We start from the raw sequence: 14,230 nt of genomic DNA, 5'->3' as shown, positions 1-14,230 counted from the left end.
TAGAGGAAGACAGCCAACACTGACCTCAACTTTCACATGCATGTTCATAAACATGTTCACAACACACATGCACAAACATGTACACACTCATACATCACACACACAAACAAAACACAAAGAAAGGAAAAAGCAAAGTGTGCTTGGATCCAGGATACAAAACCAAAAGGTCAAGACTGGCCCCATCAGCTCAAATTTGTCAGGCTACTTCAACCATGGGCAGGCCAGTCTCAAAAGATGTCTTGGTGCCCTTGGTCACCACTCTGACCATGACAGAACCTGTGTCCTTTACAGCACACATGTGAGGTCCTGACATTTCTACTTGGTTTTTTTGTTTTGTTTTGTTTTTTGGATTTGGTTTTTTTTTGAGACAGGGTTTCTCTGTATAGCCCTGGCTGTTCTGGAACTCACTCTGTAGACCAGGCTGGCCTCGAACTCAGAAATCCACCTGCCTCTGACTCCCAGAGTGCTGGGATTACAGGCGTGTGCCACCACCGCCCGACTGGTCCTGACATTTCTAATCAATCTAAAGTATGACATTAATATACAGGTTGTTTAAAGTTTTTAGTTTCTTAGAGATAGGCAGAGAACAAAAGCATTGTTTTGAAGTTAAATCTAGATATCAATAGCTTGAAAGACTCTTTTGGTATTATATACTGAACCATGGTTAGGTTAGTTATAAATAAAAATTTGAGATCCAGAACATAATTTTCCCAACTGGAGAAAAATCCAGAAAATATGTCAAAATACTACTGGCTATTTTCTACATAAAAATCTGCAGAAAGCCCTGGCTTATAGCATGGAATAATGCAGAGACATGAACAATGGGTGCCCATATGCTTTACTGATACATATATGAAGTTGGTATCTGCAGGGAGGAAGACTCCTGGGCAAGGTTTGCCCCTCAGTTCTGTTTGTAAGACTGCAGCACTAGAGCCGGGCAGGTGAGTCAGGCCATAACCCAGCATTTAGGAGGTAGATACAGGACTGTGAGATTGATGCCAGCCTGCACTGCATAGCAAGGCCAGCTCAGAAACAAAATAAATGGAAAGGAAAAAGGCCACATTATCCCTGAGTAAAAATGTCTATTTTTAAAGGTCACCTCTCTTCTTCCTTCAGAGGGGACAAACTCCTCTCCTATCACCAGAGGTCACACTCCACACTTATCTCTTCCACCCTGAACAGACATCACTGTACAGCCACATCTAGGCACCTCAAGGACACTAGGCACATCGAGGCACTCTCGGTGTGTACCCACAGCAGTGGGGATCAATGAGTAGACCTACTTTTTATCTTGAATGTACCCTTCTACTCTGTGAAGTTCCTTCCCAAACAATCCACAAGGCTTGAAGTGAAGTATACACTTATCTCCAGTTCTGTTGGAACAAACACAGGCATTAATTACTATGTGAAATGTCTAGACAGCCAACCAGGCTACAGGGTAAAGAGAAGGAAGGGTCAGCCATCTAGGAAAGGTCATGAGTGGTAGTTAACATCACAAGGAGCCTTTGCTCAGTGACAGAAGGGCTCTGTAATGGACATGTGTGACTGTTAGCACAACTGGGTAGTTTACTAAAATATCGCTTCAAGGCCCATTTAGAAAATGGGTGAATTTTATGATTTATAAATTATATTATCACTAAGGTGTCCACAAGCAAAGTCAGTGAGCCATGAGCTTCAGCTGTAGCCTGGGCCCTGACTAATACCCGGGCATGGTCACTACACTTCACCTAGCACTGATACTTCTTTGGTGCACTTTACATTTTCAAAGAAATTGACAATGGTAATGAAAAAAAAAAAAACAATCAATCAATACGGGGCATTTCTGATTATCTCCATACTAGACAGAACTAAATCTAGTCAGACACAATGCACCACAGGAAGGACTCAAGCTGAGGGACAGGAATGCAGGGCTAGAAATCTAGACAGGAGGAGTGCAGACAGACAGCTCCCTTCACATCCGTCAGCTCATCTGGCCTGCCTTTCCATGGACAACCTGGCCTGTCATCTATGGCCCAGAATCACCACCCTACACACACAGATGGACTGTTACCTGTGATTTAGGATCTCCACTATCCCATACTGCTCTATCCATAGCTGCCCAAGGATGACATTGTGCACACAGCAGGTAGGGTTGGTCCAGGTATAGGCTTCATTATGTCTGTGAAAACACACATAAACAAAAAAGTCAGGAAGATGAAGCTCAGAACTTGGGCGACCCAGAAGGCCATGACCAGGCAAAACCAGACCATAAATTCCTGGGAGAAAGACAGTGCTTTGAAGTCTTTCCAGTGCAGGCGATTTAGTTAGTGTGCATCTGAAATTTATTTCTCCTTTCCTTTGTAGCATCAACAAAGCTTTCTACCTAAATGTCAAGACAAGTTAATAAGCAATAAAGGAAGACTAAAACAAAAGAGAGGCAGTTCTCCTGGGAAGCAGCCAAGAGGAAAGGTGCTCTAGAAAATCAGTCCTGAGCCCCAGCCTGGATGTGGGAAGTGCAGGAGAGGACTGCTGTGGTCAACAACAAGAAACACTACCCATCCTTTGAAATGACCCTGCCCCAAGGAAAAAACTCCCAGGGTAAATGCAGTGGCCCATAGACCTGTGCCTATGGGAGGCTGCATCAGAGAAGCTTAAGTAAGAAGAGCAAAAACATCTTGACAGAGAATGGCTGAGGAAAAATATCTGCAATCTCTCCAGTGGCCCAGGTAGAGCTCAAACATGTTTCTCAAACACATTTTCAGCTTTCCAATTCTGCCCATCTCAACTCCCACAGCACAGACTATCAGGACACAGGTCAAGCACTGGAGTGCCCACCACAGGAGCTTCCCTCAGGAGCCTGCTCTGTGGTCCTGGAAAGTTGTTCAGGGACAGCCCATAGGTTCTTAGTGTTTGTCGGGTTTTTGAGACAGGGTCTCACTATGTAGTTTGATTACCCTGGAGTTCACTATGTCGACCAGGCATGGCCTCAAACTCAGAGTGATCCACCTGCCTTGGTCCCCCCCCCCTCCCCAGGGCTAGAACTGAAGTGTTCAACTACACCCAGCTTGCTCCTAGGTTCTTAAAACTATCTGTCGATTGGCCAGTGGAGATCAAATCTACACAGATACTCCCTCACGACAGGCTCATATTAGAGAATCACAGCAGCAAGTGAAACCCTGGGCTTTGGGGACTGCAACAGGTTTCAAGCACTAGCATATGCTAACCACTTGCTCCTGACTGAGTCTCTCTGATGGCAGCTGGGCTGGACAGTCTCTAAGAGGGACCTCTGGTGGTCCTCACATACAGGCACTCAACTCTGTGTGTACAAACACACACACCTGTGTGAGCATCAGAAAGCAGGTATATGTGGCTACAGGGTAGCTAGCTTTGGGTTCCTCTGCCTAAGGAAGGAGAGTCCCCGACTCTGAACAGCCTTGAAGAGGGAGTCTATGGCAGAGAGTGAAATTCCTGCTGGCCTAGAGCCAGCCTGTCTTAGGCATGGCCTAGAGGGAAAGTGCTAACTAAGCAGTTGGTTTGGCGTTGTCACAATGCAGTGGCTGATGGTTAAGGTGAGCAGCTCCAATCAGTGTGGGTGGATGTGACTCATTCACCTCAGTGGACACAGGAACTCTCCCCACCAGGAAGCCTAGCAGAAGTGCCGCTGGCAGAAAGGCTCTCAGCCCACACAAGGTCGGGATCTCCCCAGAAGGAAGCCCTCTGAGAAATGGAAGTCATAATGCCCTCCCAGTCAGTGCGGGGCATGCTGGCCCTTGCCTGTGCCTGTCACTCACTTGAGCAGCTCCAGTGTGATGGTCCCCCGGGGCTCAGCCTCCACACTCTTGCCCCAGAACTTCAGCTTTGGATAGATGGAACCATGGAACATGAAGTCTTGATTGAGACCTTCTGAATAAAATGCACTAATAGGAGGGTGGTGACTGACCTGCTCAGATATAAATCTGAACCCTAAGTCTTCCCTAGATCCACAAACAGAAAAGGGGAAGAGAAAAAGCCACATTAATGATAGCCACAGCAAAGGGTCATCCATCCGCTTACCCACCAGTTGGCATGGCTTGCCCTCCCCCAGACACTGATATAAGATCTGGGCCCAGAAGCCTCCAGCTGTGACAGGAAGCAGAAACACCCAGCAACTGCCTCTCAGATGGCACATCTGGCTATGTACCATCACTCTGGAGTACACCTGTCTACTACCACACAAGCTCTCCTGGGAGGGAGCCTCTGTCTGTCCTACTGCTCATCCGATTAGTACCTCAACCTTTCAGCCATCAGCCAGGTAGGCCTCAGATGCAGACTAGCCTCAACACCAAGGACTCCTAAATGCCAGCAAGCCCAAGGGACTCAAGCCTACAAACAGGTGTTCCTGCCCAGTCTTCTGTACAGGCTCCCAAGGCTTCTATGATGATATGTCTTAGATCCCAGAATATTCCTGGCCAGGAAATAGGATTTTAGCAGACTCCCTTATTCAATAAAAATGTCAGTTTTTAATTGTTCCGGAACTATGAATACACCTACAGTTGTAGTCATTAGGAATTATAAAAGCTAAACCACATAATTACTAACTTAGCTGGAATCAGAATTCCCAATCATTACAGAGGAAGGAAAGTTGAAAAATTAGATTTTAAAAGGTTGCCTGCCAAGGTATGTAATCTACAAAATGAATACTTGTCTAAGAAAAGCAAGTGTATTTTTAGCTGTTCAAGAGGGATATGAAGGATGAAAGACGGCGTACACAGCATGGTCTGTGCAGTACAGTGGAGTAGGGCCACTTCATGTCAGGGAAGCTCAGTGTGGAGATACCAACAGGGAGGCCTGGAGAGGAATGTGTTGTGAGGAAGTTTTCCTGGCGGCCTCTGAAACTTCAGCTCAGGCTCTCTGAATTAAATCCCCAGTCAGGCTAAACTGCAGTCTGATTCCATGCCTCACGCCTTGAGCTATTCCTAGTCTCTCCAATCCACACAGCTGCTGCTGCTTTCCTTTTTGTTGAGACAGGTTTGTACTTTGTAACCCGAGCTGGCCTGGAGCTTGTAATCCTGCCTAAGCCAGCTCTAGTGCTAGAATTTAGAGGTATGAGCCACCAAGCCTAACTCACACAGGGTTTGGGTTTTTTTGTTTGGGTTTTTTTTTTTTTTTTTTTTTTTTTTGTAAATCACCCAGAAATGTTCTCCTTCTACTCTTTCTCCTCCTCTTCTTTTTTTTCCCCTTCTTTTTCTTTTTGGTTTTTGAGACAGGGTTTCTCTGTGTAGCCCTGGCTGTCCTGGAACTCTCTCTGTAGTTCTTGAACTACAGAACTTGCTCTTGAACTAAGAGAGATCAGCCTGCCTCTGCCTCTTGAGTGCTGATATTAAAGGCATGTACCACTATTCCTAGCTAAGGAAAATGTTTATGATACAATACAAAAGTCATCAATTAATACCTCACACACAAGAAAATCTACTAAGATCCTGATACTACTTTTCTTTGGTAGGATGTATCTGTTTTCTTCTTCCAGGTCTATACAGAAAACTATGATGGCTAAAACACCAACAGGCTCCATTTAATGAATTCCACAGATTACCAGCTGACCCTGGTTCCAGGGCAGTGGCAGACTGTCATGGCAGAACTCCTCTCTACAGAAAAGATCTCAGAGCAGGATGGCAGGTGCTGGCTCTCCTGCCTGCAGCTCCACAGCCTATGGCAAATAATCATGATGCCAGCCAATGAGAATACCTCATCTAAATCCTTCTAGTTACTTCCTTCCCCCATCAGAAAAGATCTCCTTACTAAACTACACTGTTGTTCTCTGCATTCCTGAGGCATAAGCACACTATACCAGTCACACACGCGGCACAGAATAGGTCACAGTGTGGCCGACTAAGAATGACCCTGAAGAGCACAAATGGGCCCACTAGGAACTGCGCAAATTCAGTGACTCGTCTCTCTTAGAGGCTCAGGCAAGGCTAAGGCAAAACTTCACCAGAGTCTGTGACATGTGACTAGGAGTGTTTACCATGGCAGCATTTCCAAGACAGTTTTCTGCATAACTGCAGGAGACCCAGAGTAGGCAAAGTAGGTAGCACCAATTTCCCAGCCCAGCCGTCTAGAGGCTCACCACAATCCATATGAACTAGGCTCAAAGATCTGCCAGGTCCCAGGATGAGGATGGAGGGTACACACAGCTCATGTGCATGAGCACTGGCCACTGTCTGCCCCAGCCATCCCACACTGCCAACCTCACGCTACAGGGTTCCAATAGGCATGACACCACCCAGAAGAAACCACTCAGAGGGATTTAAGCAAACACTCACTCACAGACTAGGCATCACGGTGAGGCTAGCTCTTTCCTAAGACCCTGCGACACAGGCATGGAATGAACAGTGATTTGGGCAGTCTCTCCTCTCTTTGGTTATTGCACTCTCATCAAAGTGCTTCTACAACTAGCACAGTCCTACTCATTAGTTCTGATTCCACTTAAACTAGTGACCCCCCCACATCTCTGCCATGTAATGCACATACACCACCAGTAGTCAACAGCATGGCCTCTATCCTTGAGCCCACTGTACTAAGATTCTATGCCCAGGGTTCTTCATGTAGTACCAGGGTTCTATCCCTCACATACAGTAACACAGCATTCCACGTGTGTGAATACCTTCTTACCCACAGCATTCCAAATACTTCAGTAGTTTCTAACTCCAAGCATCTATCCTAATCTGAGGAATCAATGCTGAAGAGAAAACTGAGCTCTTCTTGTTCATCCAAGAGCCCTTCTGCAAAAGATTCATTGTCAACTCTCCTTACCTGATCAACTCGTATGTCTCTCCCAAGAGTGGGTTAAAGGGTTTGCCAGTTCTCTCCCACTGGGAAGCCACAGCCGAGACCGCAAAGGCAGCTACAGACTGCAAACAATCCAAAGGTGGGTCAGAGCAGCTTCAGCCAAGACAGCAAAGCTGCCCCCACAGAGCATCCACACCCTCAGCTAACGCCACTGCCCACAGCGCTGACTAACAATGCCTTTTAAGATTATAGAACTTCTGAGGAAGCACCATTATTACCCACTACTTCCTCAAAGTCACAGGGAGGGACTCAAAGAGGGAACAACATGTTTTCTCCACCCCAGGATGCACACCCTGCATATGCTGAAGCAATGTCCATGCATCTGTACACACACAGATTCACAGGTAAACGCCCCCACATAGGCACAAGAACACATGAGACAGTAGGGGGAAATCAACTCTATGAGGCTGAGAGCTGGGACTTCTTAGACTGGTCAGATACCTGAAGAGAATACTATTCTTCCAGATAGCTCACCAAGCAGAATACCTGGGCCCCTCTAACTATGGGGTCAGTCAGTCAAATAGTTAAAGCACTGGGACTGTCCTCACCTGCATCCTCTCCAGGGGCTGGGACTGATTTGAGGCTTTGTGAATAAGGTACACATGCTCCATGTACTCTGTAATCCGCTGCAGGAAGCTCAGTGGCTCATTGAAGGCAATTGGCATTGTGATCTTGGATAGCTCCTAGAAGAAGCCAGAAGACATCTGGTTGGGCTTCTGAGGCTTCAGGGTATGCCCCAGATGCAAATATACCACTTTACTCTCGTGTAAGGATCACTTCTCAGGGCCTCATATTCCCATACAGAGGAGGTCTTAGAGACTCCCTGGGCAAGCTATCTGTTGTGAGCCCTGGTTTCCACCTGACCCAACTTGGAATGTCTTCCTGAGTGGCAGTCATGGCAGCTCTCTATCTCCCACGCCGGGGAGCCAATCCCAATTTGAATGACAGAGTGATCACAGGAGCTCCAAGACAGCCACTTCCCTCCCTTCATCCACCCTAGATGGCATCAGCCCCAAGCTTCCCGGTATTACAACTTGCCCTTGATGGGCAGGCAGTAATAACACATGCCTTTGATCCCAGCACTTGAAGGGCAGAGGCAGGAGGATCTCTGAATTAAAGGCCAAGCTGGTCTATAGAGTAAGTTCCAGGGCAGCCAGGGGGTACACAGAGAAACCCTGTCTGGAAAGAAAACAAAACAAACGTATCCTTAGCATCCATGGCCTCTTCCAGGACAACATGGAAGTACCTGGCTGGTGCTTAGCAGGCAAGCCCTTCTAATGTGGCTGCCTGGAAGCTATTTCAGGGTCTGTAAAAGAGCACCAAGGGACAGAGGTGAGGCTGCAGCTCCTGTCCACAGAGCTCATGCATAGAGGAGGACAAAGGTCTTCAGGAGCCATTCCTATGCTGGGCTTCCAAACAGGCATTAGCAGAGAAGACAGAAGGACTATCAGAAGAAAATGAAGCTGTCACAACAGGGTAGGTTCAGGTGCTCCAGGAACAAGAACAAACTACAAGTTTTGGCTCTAGGATGATTTGCAGGCTTTCTATATTGAGAGCTAGAATGACCCCTCTGCTCTCACCAGTCCTAAATGTCACTAGAGATTGATAGAGTGCCCTGGGGGAGGTAGTATACTCAGTCAGCATATTACCAGAAAGACCATGAGACAACATTCTGGGAAAGGGTAGGGCCTTGTTTACTAAAAGCCTGAACTCACAGATCCTGAGCCAAAGTCAGTCAGGCTTCTCAGACACTACATACCCAGCTGAGAGACATCTGGGAATATAGGGATGCACCATAGCAGAAAGGTAAGAAAAGACAAGGCTTCATATACCTTCTGTGTGTTACATACCTGTAAAAGCAAGGGAAGCTGAGCCCACAACCTACAGTGCAAGCGGTCAAAGAGGTCAGCAGTGGGCAAAAGAAACACAGAAGACAGCTGGGCGGTGGTGGCGCACGCCTGTAATCCCAGCACTTGGGAGGCAGAGGCAGGCGGATTTCTGAGTTCGATGCCAGCCTGGTCTACAGAGTGAGTTCCAGTACAGCCAGGGCTATACAGAGAAACCCTGTCTCGAAAAGAAAGAAAGGAATGAAGGAAGGAAGGAAAGAAGGAAGGAAGGAAGGAAGGAAGGAAGGAAGGAAGGAAGGAAGGAAGGAAGGAAGGAAGAAAGGAAGAAAGGAAGAAAGGAAGAAAGAAAGGAAGAAAGAAAGGAAGAAAGAAAGGAAGAAAGAAAGGAAGAAAGAAGAGAAGAGAAGAGAAGAGAAGAGAAGAGAAGAGAAGAGAAGAGAAGAGAAGAGAAGAGAAGAGAAGAGAAGAGAAGAGAAGAGAAGAGAAGAGAAAAAGAAACACAGAAGACCTCCAGCAAGAGAGAGGCTAGCTGGGAGCCCAGGCCCTTGCATGCTCACTGCTCACCTGCTCCAAACCCTCAGCCAGGGTTCCATAGGCCAGGCTCCATGTCTGCTGCTGGGTATAGTAAGTACTATAGCCTACAAAGTGGACATGGCCAACACATCTCTTTGATTCAGCAATGCCATGTCTCTACACCCATCTCAACAACTATACATGCAGAGCTAGTCACTATGATCTGCTTTGGTCAGCCAAAAGCCAGAAATGGTCTAGTATCTAAACAGGACATCATCCTACTATACTGAAAAACAATCAAGAAAGGGGGTTGAAGTAGTTATAAGATCACTTAGATATTGGCTTCTGAGGGATAAAGAAAAGCCTATTGCCTCTCTGAAAGCATGGAAGCAAACATCTATAAGTCAGGGTGTGGGGCATGGAGGGAGATGCCATGAGGATGGGTGACAGTTACTTATGGGGAGAGAGAAGCACAGGAAGCTGAGCATGACTGTCAGTTCTGGATGTGGTCAGAGTATTCCAATTAAGAGGACGACACTTAATCCATCTATGGTGCTAATGCCAATCTTCTGGTAAGCCATTAGGATTAGGTAAAATCACTGGGTGGAGTGAGCCTCAAGGGTAGCTAAGATAGGGCTGGGCAGGGGCTGGTGAGATATTTAGCAGGTACACTGTACGGGAGAATCAATTCCAGCAGCCCATCCTCTGACCATAAATAAATGTAAGTAATAATAATGGAACAGGGCAGGGTTGGTGAAACAGTTCAGTGGTGGAATGCTTCTGAGGCTCTGGACTCAATTCCCAGAACTGTAAACAAATAACAACAACAATAGGAAAAGGAAAACACACACACACACACACACACACCACACACACACCTGGCCATGGCCCTGCCCTGCCTTTCCCTGCATGTCGAATGCTACCTCAGGACTCTGCCAGCACTGAAGTCATCACCAGACACTGCCCTAGGACTTGTAACTCCAGACACAGGAAATAGAATAAGCCTCTTTCCTTTATAGTTTAGCCAGTCTATGGTCTTGTGGCATAGGCAACAGAAAACAGACTAACATATAGTAAATGAATTTTACTTTGGACTCATATTTTAAAATAAAATCCTACAAGGAATCTGTAAACATAAAAAATGAAACTGGCCGGGCGGGTGGCGAATGCCTGTAATCCCAGCACTCTGGGAGGCAGAGGCAGGCGGATTTCTGCGTTCGAGGCCAGCCTGGTCTACAGAGTGAGTTCCAGGACAGCCAGGGCTACACAGAGAAACCCTGTCTCGAAAAAAACCAAATCCAAAAAAACCAAAAAAAAAAAAAAAAAAAAAAAAAAAAAAGAAACTGATGAACCTACACAGTTCTCCTAGACCCATGTACAATCGCTCATGAAAAAACTAGAATACTTTGCAACAAGGATACACAGTCAAGCAATTAAGGTAAGGTCATGTCCCCAGGAAAACATATGGACACTATGCAATTCTGAATGAGTTCCCTGCTTTTCTGTAATCCTACCCAAAAAGGATCCTCTAATTATAACTTCTTCCAGCTTTCCAATGCCAACCCCACACCAATCTACCTACCTTCAACCCATCTACAGTGATTTAAAATAAAAGTCTGAAAGAAAGTGGCTTCTCTGGGAATACGGTATAGAAGTAATCACAAAAGGAAGATGGCATTAAAAGAACACAGGTAGACACACCTGAAATTTGGCAACAGGAACTTCTGGACTCTTGGACTTGAGTTTCTTGTAGCTGGTTTGTGCATGAAATGTGCCAGACACCATATGAGCACACTAGCCTCTAATACTCTAAGACCATATGGAAAGTTTATGGCTACTAGACACTACATCTATAGCCTAGAGTATGTTTAGGGTCCCACCTGCTCTCATGCAGAAGGTGTTTAGGCCACAAACAAGGAGCACATCTCAGAGCACCAGGAGAAAGGCCTTATGGGATGTCTCCTGCATGCTTAACTGCTTAACTATAAAACTGCCATTCTGCTGTTTCCCTTCCCCTTAGGCGTGTTCCTTTCCTGCCTTGTTACCGTGATTTCATGATCATTATGTAGCATATATTTTCTTAGATACCAACACTATAAATCTCATGGGAATATCTAAACTCCATGCTTCACATGACTTATCTGCACTCACCAAGCCAATGCATTTCTTCAGGATACTCCACACGCTGAAGTCACTTCTGGTGAACATAGGAGCAGGAAGGGCTGTCCTGTGAGGAATTTGAGAGCAACAGCAATTTATTATCTAATGGAGTATGTAGGGGTAGGACATATTTCTCACAGGACTGCTCAATGTCATCATCTTGGCTTGAGACGGAAGCATCAGTCTCTAGACAATGGCATGCTGGGAGAGAAGTGAGGTCACAGCTGACACTACAGGGTTTCTGCACCACTGCTTTAAGTCCTCCTAGGAATGGTTATTGGTCGTGGTGGCCTTGGAGTCTTGACCCAACCCTGCTGTTGCCAGGCCACTGCTGTCCTTCCATGAGCTCAGGGCAAGGCTGATGAAGAGACGGGAATCCCTCTGCTTACTTCTTCTGCCCGGCCTCAGACGGAGGGCAGAGCTGAGACTACAGGAGTGAGATGGGTTAAGAGCTTCCCGAGGTACATCATTCACCCAATAAGGGCAAGCACTTCAGCTTCAATTCCTGCTCTGGCTACCTGGGGAAAGATTAGAGCTTCCTTAGAAACTGTGGGCTGTAGTAAGCACTGTCTCCATGTGTGGGAAGAAGCCTCAGTAGAGATCTGCCTAGCTTGTAGGAAGGAATGTGGCCCATCATAGGAGTGCAGAGAAGACATAATAGAATGAGCCCTCAGATACACATGACTGCTCTGGGCCCTTAGAGAACAACCTAGTTTTTCTTATGGAATTCCCAATTACACTTCTCTGAAGTAGAACTGGAGAACCCTGACTAGACATTTTGATCCTGGGAGAATAATAACTGGGGTCTTGTCAGGTAAGACCTCACAAAAGGCTCATTGAGTCAAGACAAGAGTGAGAAAAGCTCTGAGACAAAACAGAAAAGGAAAAAAAATCTAATGTTTACTGAGCACTGAATACCAGGGCTGCCAAAGGTAGCTGGAATGCTGTGGACAAGGCAAACTGTGAGAGCCACAAGAAATAGGGATCTATATCTCTGAAAAGGGTCAGGGTCAGGCCCCAGGGATCCACCCTGTGCTAGTTTTTGTCAACTTGACAAAACTTAGGATTATCTGGGAAGAAGAACCTCTTGAGAAAAATACCTCTATCAGATTGCTTATAGGCAAGTCCATAAGGCATTTTCTTGAATAATGGATGTGGAGGGGCAGAGCCCACTGTGAAGCTGAAGGCAGCACCACTCCTTAGCAGATGGCCATGGGCTACATAAAAGAGCAAACTGAGGGGTTGGTATTTTGCTCAGTGGTGGAGTGCTTGCCTAGCAAGCACAAGACCCTGGGTTTGGTCCTCAGCTCTGGGGGGAAAAAGCAAACTGAGCAAGCCATCAGAGCAAAACAGTTAAGAAGCATTCCTCCATGGTCTCTGCTTCAGTTCCTGCCATGGCTTCTCTGATGATAGACTGTAACCTGCAAGCGAAACAAACCCTTTCATTGCCAATCACAAGGATGTATTTGGTTGTGGTTGTGTTTATCACAGCAATAGGAAATAACTAATATCCAACCATTGCATGAAGATGGGAAGGGTCAACAGGAGAAAAGACATGGAGGAGATGGCAAGGCTCCAGGCTACGACAGCGGTATGGAGGATCTTTGGTATACACAGGTCTAGATGCAGAACTCAGGATAAGAGGTTCTAGGGGAGGCAGAGCCAGGAGAGTGAATGAAGACAGGTCTGAGTATAGGATAAGGAGCTGTGTGTCCTCACTTCAACAGTGACCATGTAGATCAAGGCCCAAGATCTGTGAGCAAATGGAGCACTACTCAGAACTGCTTAGGACGGGAGTGAGAGGACAGGAATGAGTCCCTGCTACCGGAGCTTTAGGCAGAGAACAGGGGTGACACAAACAGTGTGATAAGTATCACTGCTTAGGAAGAAGAATGAGGGAAGGTGGCACATGTGACGCAGAATCAGATGAGGGGAACAGAATGAGGCAGTGGTCCCACACTCGCTGCTGATATCTGGTCACAAGGTGATGTGCACCTGGAGGGAGCTGGTGAGGTAGGGTGAACAAGCTCCTTACACAGGCCTCACAGCCCACGTGAGGTCCTCCTGTGCCCACTAAGCAGGCTAAGCACCTTGGGCAGAGGGAGCCTGCCCTGAAGACAAGTAGGCCTTGCAGTGAGGCTGAAGGTCCACTGAGGCCACTGAGGCCAAAAACATCTTTTAGAATATAAGCAAGATGCCTGTATCCCATGGGCGCTTTTCCTGAGATTGAGAAGCTTGTGATGACCATGTAGACTAGGTACACAAATGTACATGGTTTTGCCCCAGGAACGAATCAAACCCTGACAGTCCCTACAGGGCCAGCGTGGTCACTATTTCTCAGTGAGATGTAGAAGGTATAAGAGAACTGTCACTAGTCCCGCTAGCCCAGCAGTCAAGCATATCTCAGCAATACACAGAAGGAACAACAGGATTAATCTGGTGCCTGTGGAGTGGCAGGTGGGTCTGTGGGTCAGTAAACAGGAGCTGTGGATCATGCTATGTACAGGCTGTGGGCTATCCTGGGACAGCACTATCACTTCATGGAAAGGGATTTATGGTCAAACACTGCCCTTCACTGATCTCCATGCCCCAGTAGACAGGCATCAAGTCTCATAGGACATCTGGTGGCTAGACTGAGGGAGGAGTTGCCTTGGAACTGGAGGTGCTTCAGTCCAATTCATGAGACGTAAGGGAATACTTTATAGGACATATAGGTGTGATCCTTGATATAATGTATGTAAGACAGCATACCTGTGCTTCTGAATTCCATTCTCTTGTGGTGGTCTCTCCCCATTTTTCCCACTCCTAGTACTTTTGCTGGTATCCAAGTCAATCATCCCACTAATTTTATTTGTCTCTGAAAATTCCCCCGTAGAATTATCAGAATCAAAGCCTGCAACAAA

General features: G+C 46.6%; 1 protein-coding gene across 5 annotated transcripts in view; it reads right to left on the bottom strand.

Annotated features, from left to right (window-relative positions):
- The window catches only part of Osbpl2 (oxysterol binding protein like 2), a 44,098-nt gene that overhangs the window by 9,992 nt on the left and 19,876 nt on the right, over positions 1 to 14,230 (bottom strand). For 3 of the 5 annotated variants that reach the window (XM_052184512.1, XM_052184513.1, XM_052184514.1), the window contains 7 exons: positions 14,079 to 14,220; positions 11,319 to 11,394; positions 7,356 to 7,490; positions 6,772 to 6,869; positions 3,771 to 3,953; positions 2,051 to 2,158; positions 1,284 to 1,373 (listed from right to left, as the gene is read on the bottom strand). In XM_052184512.1, coding sequence (XP_052040472.1) covers positions 1,284 to 1,373; positions 2,051 to 2,158; positions 3,771 to 3,953; positions 6,772 to 6,869; positions 7,356 to 7,490; positions 11,319 to 11,394; positions 14,079 to 14,220 — 832 coding nt within the window. Of the gene's footprint in view, positions 1 to 1,283; positions 1,374 to 2,050; positions 2,159 to 3,770; positions 3,954 to 6,771; positions 6,870 to 7,355; positions 7,491 to 11,318; positions 11,395 to 11,716; positions 11,846 to 14,078; positions 14,221 to 14,230 lie in introns of those variants that run through there. The other 2 variants (XM_052184516.1, XM_052184515.1) reach the window with 2 other exon arrangements.

Source organism: Apodemus sylvaticus, chromosome 5 (genome assembly GCF_947179515.1).
Source record: "Apodemus sylvaticus chromosome 5, mApoSyl1.1, whole genome shotgun sequence".
NCBI classification, from domain to species: Eukaryota; Metazoa; Chordata; class Mammalia; order Rodentia; family Muridae; genus Apodemus; species Apodemus sylvaticus.
This window is presented reverse-complemented; position numbering and strand designations above follow the sequence as displayed.